This window comes from Babylonia areolata, chromosome 23 (genome assembly GCF_041734735.1).
Source record: "Babylonia areolata isolate BAREFJ2019XMU chromosome 23, ASM4173473v1, whole genome shotgun sequence".
Lineage (NCBI taxonomy): Eukaryota > Metazoa > Mollusca > Gastropoda > Neogastropoda > Buccinidae > Babylonia > Babylonia areolata.
Window position 1 is genome coordinate 44254187 of NC_134898.1, and position 9110 is coordinate 44263296.

General features: G+C 42.4%; 1 protein-coding gene across 3 annotated transcripts in view; it reads right to left on the bottom strand.

Moving 5' to 3' along the window:
- LOC143297913 (transmembrane protein 135-like) overlaps positions 1-9110 on the bottom strand; it is a 299849-nt gene that overhangs the window by 7908 nt on the left and 282831 nt on the right. For all 3 annotated transcript variants that reach the window (XM_076610471.1, XM_076610472.1, XM_076610470.1), the window contains one exon: positions 3591-3758. In XM_076610471.1, coding sequence (XP_076466586.1) covers positions 3591-3758 — 168 coding nt within the window. The remainder of the gene's footprint in view (positions 1-3590; positions 3759-9110) is intronic.

Below are 9110 nucleotides of genomic sequence, written 5' to 3' on the forward strand. Positions count from 1 at the left end.
ATTGGATTTGTATTGTATGGTATTGTATTTGTATCGTATTGCATTTGTATTGTATTGAGTTGTGTTGTGTTGTATTTTATTGTATTTGTATCGTATTGCATTTGTACTGAGTTGAGGAGGAAGGTGGCAGAATGGTTAAGACGCTCAGCTGCCAATACAGAGAGTCCGTGAGGGTGTGGGTTCGAATCCCGCTCTCGCCCTTTCTCCTAAGTTTGACTGGAAAATCAAACTGAGCGTCTAGTCTTTCGGATGAGACGATAAACCGAGGTCCCGTGTGCAGCACGCACTTGGCGCACTGAAAAAGAACCCATGGCAACGAGAGTGTTGTCCTCTGGCGAAATTACGTAAAATGAAATCCACTTTCATAGGTACACAAATATGTAAGCATGCACTCAAGGCCTGACTAAGCGCGTTGGGTTATGCTGCTGGTCAGGCATCTGCTCAACAGATGTGGTGTAGCGTGTATGGATTGTCCGAACGCAGTGACGCCTCCTTGAGAAAGTGAAACTGAAACTGAAACTGAAACTGAGTTGTGTTGTGTTTGTTGTGTTGTATTGTTTTGTATTGTATTATATTGTGTTGTATTGTATTGTACTGTATTTGTGTTGGTATGGTAGTGTGTTTGTATCGTATTGCATTTGTACTGTGTTGTGTTGTGTTGTGCTGGGGGTGTTGTGTTGTCTCGTACTGTATTGTATGTGTTGTATTGTATTGTGTTGTGTTGTATTGTATTTGTATTGTATTGTAGTGTATTTGTATGGCAGTGTATTGTATCGTATTGCATTTGTACTGTGTTGTGTTGTGTTGTATTGTACTGTATTGTATTGTACTGTATCGTATTGTATTTGTTTTGTATTGTGTTGCATTGCATTGTACTGTACTACTACAACAACAACAACAACTACTACTACTACTACTAATATACTACTACTAATAATACTATACTTCTACTACTATTACTACCACTACTACTACTACTGCAACTAGTGTGCACGCAGCTGGCACCTAGTACAGTATTGTATCGCATGGTATTTCATTTATTGTGTTGTATTGTTTTGTACTGTATTGCACTGCGTCGTATCACATTGTATTGTATCGTACTGCACTACCACCACCACTACGACAACAACATCAACTACTACTATTACTGATATGATTATGATATAACATGATATGATATGAATATGATGTGATATGATGTGGATACTTATATAGCGCCTATCAAGGAAACTGCTCTGGGTGCCTTACGAAACACATTGTTTCATGTGTAACACAGCACATCAATGTTACATAATATGCACCAAAATGTACCAAGGAAACTACACACGCACACACACACTCACACACTTACACACACTCACTCACACACACACACACTCACACACACACACGATGCATGCATACTTGTATATAAACATACAGAAAAGCAAACTGACATGCCTGCCCCCCATACCCCCTCCCCCCCCCCATCCACCCCCTCGGCACACACTGTGTTGCACTGTGTTGTATTGCGTTGTGCTGTATTGCATTAAACTCTGCATTCTTATTCTAATTCTTCTTATTGCTCTCTTTGTCACAACAGGGTTCCCTGTGTGAAATCCAGGCTGCTTTCCCCGGGGAAAGTGTGTATCGCCACAGTACAGCACCACCAACACCCCTCGCCCCACTCCCCTCGCCATCCCCATTAATTTTTTTTTCCCCTCCTGTCTGCATGCCACGGAGACTGACGAGAAGAATGGAAATGAAAGTCAGCTCTTTCACACGCTGCATACAAATACATTTTGTACTGAGGCCAAATCTGGTGCAAAGAAGGCGCACACAAAAACACGTACACGTACACACACCTACGTACACACCCACACGCACACATCCCCCCCCCCCCTCACACACACTCACACACACAGTCAAATGCATCTACAGATACAAACGTGCATACATAAATAAAAACAATCAAGTGTGTATTAAAATACCCACTCGCTCGCACACACACACACACACACACACACACACACACACACACAAACACTGATGACGTGAGATCTGCAGCCCACAAACGCAAAAAGAACTAAAACACACCATGTAGGGAAAAAAAGAAAAAAAAAAAAAAAAAAGAAAGAAAAGAAAAATACAGAAGATAAAAAAAAAGAAGAAAAAGAACCACATCCCAGACAACAAGCCAACACCAATATTCAGTTCAATTCCACGAGGAGTGTCCACACCACTCCGCTGATCTCATACAGACAAAACAGTGTACGCCACGTCACAGGCCCCAGTCATTCTGGCTTAATCAATCACCTCCAGACTGAAAGAACAGTAATAAAAAAAACAACCCACCCCCCAAAAGAAACCAACCAAACAAACCTAAAAATACAACAACAAACAAAAAACAACAACAACCCCCCGAACCCCCCCCCCCCTCCCCCCAAAAAAACAACCACCACCTTCTTCTGCGTTCACTCGTATGCACACGAGTGGACTTTTACGTGTATGACCGTTTTTACCCCGCCATGTAGGCAGCCATACTCCGTTTTCGGGGGTGTGCATGCTGGTTATGTTCTTGTTTCCATAACCCACTGAACGCTGACATGGATTACAGGATCTTTAACGTGCGTATTTGATGTTCTGCTTGCATATACACACGAAGGGGGTTCAGGCACTAGCAGGTCTGGACATATGTTGACCTGGGAGATCGTAAAAATCTCCACCCTTTACCCACCAGGCGCCGTCACCGTGATTCGAACCCGGGACCCTCAGATTGACAGTCCAACGCTTTAACCACTCGGCTATTGCGCCCGTCACAACCACCACCAAAAAACACAACATGAAAAAAAAAACAAGAAAAAAACACCAGGTCTAAAACGAATCAATAAAAAGATCATATTGGCAAGTTGCAGTTTCATGGAGCTGCCAGAGCGTGCGTACTGATACATACAGACTATACACCACGTACACTGTTAAAAAAACAAAACAAACACAACAGCAACAACAACAACATAAGAAGAAGAAAAACAAGAAGTAGAAAAAGTAGTAGCAGTAGTAGTAGTAGTAGTAGTAGAAGACGAAGTAGAAGAAGAAGAAGAAGAAGAAGAAGAAGAAGTAGAAGAAGAAAGGAACCAACATGTCTAAAAGATTATCCAATATTTCACACACACAAATACACACATACACACACACGCAGACAAACAAACCACACACACACACACACACGGACAAACAAACCACAGACACAGACACACACACGGACAAACAAACCATAGACACAGACACACACACACACGGACAAACAAACCACAGACACAGAGACAGACACAGACACACACAGACACACAAACTCCTCCAGCCAACACCTACAACCTCCCAGACCCCCAAACCCCACCCCTCCCACACACATCACCCACAAACCAACACACCCTTCCCACACCCAACACCCACAAACCAACACAATCTTCCCACACCCAACACCCACAAACCAAACCCTTCCCACACCCAACACCCACAAACCACACCCTTCCCACGCCCAACACCCACAAACTCAGCCCCCCGTCCCTCCACACCCCCCATCCCCCCACAAAGACGGAACATCCACCCACTCTGAACACAGCGGAGTAGAGGCCGAGGAAGGCAGCCAGACCAAAGGCCCCTGGTCCCCACAGGACCTTCGGCAGCTCGCGGGGCGAGCGACGGATGGCCGACAGCGAGGACAGCAGTCGGATCACCAGCTGCACCACGTAGCCCACGCCGAACATCCTGCACAGGCCCTGAAAAGAGAGAGAACACTGAACACTGAAATTTTTTTTTTTTTTTTAATGTTTATTGTCATTAGCTGAAAGCTCTGGTGACATAGGTACAAATCAGAACAAAATGCTTTTTTTTCTCTCTCATAGAACCCATACTAATTTTTAATTGACTAATGAGTATTTTGACCGATGATGGACGTTTTCCGTATATTTATTGCGGCAGATACATATTTTGCAAGTGAAAGTATCACATCTTCACTTTCTGTCATTAGTATGCCGAACAAATCTTTTCTCTGCGCTGGAGCCGTATTGAAAATGGTGTAGTTTTTTTTTCGTAATTCATCGTATCTTTTGCAGTTAAATATGAAATGATTTTCATCTTCTGGGCTTTCGCCACACATTGGGTAAGGAGAGAGAGAGAGAGAGAGAGAGAGAGAGAGAGAGAGAGAGAGAGAGAATGGGAGACGCAGCGGTATACACCATTCACCGTTTCACCGCCAGTCAATTTAGAGTACAAAATTCTCTTGTGTGGTATGAGCACAGAAAAGATAGTGGCTAAGAATAGCTGGGGATTCCCCCTGCAATGTATGGAAAATATGGCCTATCCTACCACTTAACATTAATTAAGAGCAGTAGGTTCATGGATAACAGACCAATGAATAGTCACCTGTCAGTGACACGGGTCCTCTACCACGCCTGTGCATAAATGCGAGCTTGGCGGTGAAAGGGTAAAAACATTATGACATGGATATTTATACAGCGCCTTATATCGGTCAGCGAGAAAGCTCCGAGCGCTTCACAAACACGGGGTCATTCACACGACATGAGAGTTGTCGCGTAAAGAAAAGACAATGTTAATGCAAAACGACCTTTTTTTTTTTTTAGTCTTGAAAAGACGCAGTCAGTGTTGTGCAAAACAAAGACACAGTTTAACTAAAAAAATCTGGGTAGAGCCGACCGACGACTGTCGTGTGGGCGCTCATCATCCGTTTCCTGTGGCATTCAGTCTGGTCTAATTAAGTCACGCGCGCATGCACACTCAGACACTTCACCATCAGGAGATTTCGTGAAAAGACAGGTTCATTATCATTAACATCATTCACCACCACTAATCCACAACCCATGGGGAAAAACGTCCTATTTCGGTATCCCTAAGTTCATGGAATTTTCGGGCATATATGGACAGATTGATATTACAATTAGATTATCGATGCTGGGTGATGTCTCATCATAGCGTCCTAAATCATTGCACCCATTGGTTACATTTTCATGGTTTGCGAGGACCAAAAAACGGAAAAAAAGCAACATGGTGGCACGTCAGTTTAGTGAGCGAATCCTCATCAAAACTGAGTAATATATAACGCACAAAATAAGAGGTCGAAATCCATAGAAAATGGGTCACAATATCTACTAATTGCAATATCATGCACAAAAATTGCCGGTAAAATGAATAGATTCCTAAATTTAGGATGCTAAAATAGGACTTTACCCAGGTTATCGTCGATGTTGTAAACTCATTTCCAGTGACTTTCGACTCAAAGTTGTGAGGGTTACTGAACAAATTTTGATAGAGATTCAGTCTCTGAACGAACGTGCAGCCATCTTGCTTGATATATATATATATATATATATATATATATATATATATATATATATAACACAAAAAAACACAATCGTCTGTTACGACGTGTTCGTTCAGTTTGTGCCAATCAGAGAGCCGCTCTTTCGGTTGTTTTTTTTGTTTTTTTTTGGCCCCCCAACCATGCAAAGGTGGGTTACCCCATCCCCCCAAAAAACAAAAACAAACAAAGAAGCACCAAATATGAAAAAGTGCCTATATTGAAACACCGCTCAAACCATGCAAAATGCCTTAACATCTTCGTTTAAATACGTCCCATAATTTAGGATACTAAAATAGAATATTACCAATAAAGCTTTTTATTCATTTATCTATTTTTTGTTGTTGGTACCATTTAACATTTTTTTCGCAGGTGGAAACAAAGTCAGGGAAGTGCACGTCATTTCAACTGTTGACGTCAATGGATCCACAGTGGTGAAATACGTGGGTCACTGTCTAATCAATTAATGCTAATTACTCTAATTTAGAGTCGTCAGCGCCTCAAAATTTAGCTCGGGGTGTTGAAGATGACGAAAAACCTAACGGAAGACCTGTCCGTTCCGTGCAGCACTTTCTATGCAATAGCCCCCCCCCCCACCCCCCCCCCCACCACCACCCCCGCCCCCCGGCCCAACTTTCTTAATGTGGACATATCCCTTGGTCACTTGGCATTTATATATTTGTATTTGTATTTCTTTTTATCACAACAGATTTCTCTGTGTGAAATTCGGGCTGCTCTCCCCAGGGAGAGCGCGTCGCTGCACTACAGTGCCATCCATTTTTTGTTGTATTTTTTTCCTGCGTGCTGTTTTATTTGTTTTTCTTATCGAAGTGGATTCTTCTACAGAATTTTGCCAGGAACAGCCCTTTTGTTGCCGTGGGTTCTTTTACGTGCGCTAAGTACATGCAGCACATGCGACCTCAGTTTATTGTCTCATCCGAAAGACTAGCGTCCAGACCACCACTCACGGTCTAGTGGAGGGGATAAAAATACCGGCGGCTGAGCCGTGATTCGAACCAGCGCGTTCAGATTCTCTCGCTTCTTATGCGGACGCATTACCTCTAGGCCATCACTCCACATTAGATTATATTAACAGATCCTGGTGACACAGAGAAGCACACACACACACACACACACACACACACACACACACACACACACACACACAAGTCGCTACAGATAAGACAACAACACCAACAGACGTCTTGCTAAGAAGCCCCGGATTCAATGAAAAAGAAGAAAATAATATTCAAAGATACACGTCGGACGCGATAGCCAACTGGTCTGAGCACTGGACTTTCAATCTCTGATGGTCCTGGGTTCGAATCACGGCTACTCCTGGTGAATTATGGGTGGAGAGGTGGTGGGTTTTTTTCCCCCCCTAACTCCAGATGTGTTGACCTGAACACCATTCGTGCATGCGTCTACACATGCGGAACATCAAATACGCACTTTAAAGATTCATGATGGTCCATGTTAGTGCTCGGTGGGTTACTGAAACACAAAACAGCAAAAATGCCCCCCCCCCCCGCCCCCTCTAGCTAAAACGGTGGATGCCTTAACGGCGAGGTAAACATAATCACACAGGGAAAACACACCTCGTATATTCCAGTGAATGTGGGAGTTGTAACGTATGAACTCATGAAGAAAGCCATGTTAATACAAAACGAAAACTTTTTTTTTTTTCTAGAAAAGACGCAGCCAGTATTATGTTAACTGACAGTCACTGCAGTACAAAGATACAGACTTAAAAAATAATCTTAAAAAAAAAATTAAATTTTTATTTTTATTTTTATTTTTTACAAACGTTTTTACAAACAAGATTTGCATTTGTATTTGTTATTATCCCTGTGTGAAATTCGGGCTACAGCGCCATCATTTTTTTTTGTTTTTTTTTGTATCTTTTCCTGCGTGCAGTTTTATTTGTTTTTCCTATCGAAGTGGATTTTTCTACGGAATTTTGCCCGGAACAGCCCTTTTGTTTGTCGTGGGTTCTTTTACGTGCGCTAAGTACATGCAGCACATGCGACCTCAGTTTATTGTCTCATCCGAAAGACTAGCGTCCAGACCACCACTCACGGTCAAGTGGAGGGGATAAAAATACCGGCGGCTGAGCCGTGATTCGAACCAGCGCGTTCAGATTCTCTCGCTTCTTATGCGGACGCATTACCTCTAGGCCATCACTCCACATTAGATTATATTAACAGATCCTGGTGACACACACACACACACACACACACACACACACACACACACACACACACACACACACACACACACACAAGTCGCTACAGATAAGACAACAACACCAACAGACGTCTTGCTAAGAAGCCCCGGATTCAATGAAAAAGAAGTAAATAATATTCAAAGATAAAAATCAGATTCCCTACACGTCGGACGTGATAGCCAACTGGTCTGAGCACTGGACTTTCAATCTCTGATGGTCCTGGGTGCGAATCACGGCTACGCCTGGTGAATTATGGGTGGAGAGGTGGTGGGTTTTTTTTTCCCCCCCTAACTCCAGATGTGTTGACCTGAACACCATTCGTGCGTGCGTCTACACATGCGGAACATCAAATACGCACTTTAAAGATTCATGATGGTCCATGTTAGTGCTCGGTGGGTTACTGAAACACAAAACAGCAAAAATACCCCCCCCCCCCCCGTCCCCTCCACCCCCTCCAGCAAAAACGGTGGATGCCTTAACGGCGAGGTAAAGATAATCACACAGGGAAAACACACCTCGTATATTCCAGTGAATGTGGGAGTTGTAACGTATGAACTCATGAAGAAAGCCATGTTAATACAAAACGAAAACTTTTTTTTTTTCATGAAAAGACGCAGCCAGTATTATGTTAACTGACAGTCACTGCAGTACAAAGATACAGACTTAAAAAATAATCTTTAAATTTTTTTTTTTTTAAATTTTTTTTTTTTTACAAACGTTTTTACAAACAAGATTTGCATTTGTATTTCTTATTATCCCTGTGTGAAATTCGGGCTACAGCGCCATCATTTTTTTTTGTTTTTTGTATCTTTTCCTGCGTGCAGTTTTATTTGTTTTTCCTATCGAAGTGGATTTTTCTACAGAATTTTGCCAGGAATAACCCTTTTGTTGCCGTGGGTTCTTTTACGTGCTCTAAGTGTGTGCTGCACACGGGACCTCAGTTCCATCGTCTCATCCGAATAACTAGCGTCCAGACCATCACTCAAGGTCTGGTGGAGGGGTAGAAAATATCGGCGGCTGAGCCGTGATTGGAACCAGCGCGCTTAGATTCTCTCGCTTCCTACGCGGACGCGTTACCTCTACGCCATCACTCCACATGCAGCAGAAAGACACGATTTCACGTATTATTTTCAGTGTGAGACAACAGTCAAGATACAGACATTTTTTTTACAAACCAACGTTTAACAAACAATATGCATTAGAAATAAACAATGTTACATATTCTTTTCAGTGTTGCATCAGAGAGAAAGAATGTTAACAACGTATTCTTTTCAGTGTAATGCAACAGACAGTGCACAGTGAGTGAAGAGACAGAGGGCCACAAATAATGTCTGACAGACACAGGAATTTAAAACAACAACAACAACAACAACAAATTCTTTTACAGACTCTGATTTAGAAAGACAATGCTCCACTTGAACGTCTTGGCTAACACACAAAATAAAAGAGAACAGCTTGCCAGAGAAATCCAATAAAGAATTAAAAAACAACAACAAACAAACAAACAAAAAAACACACCAAAAAACA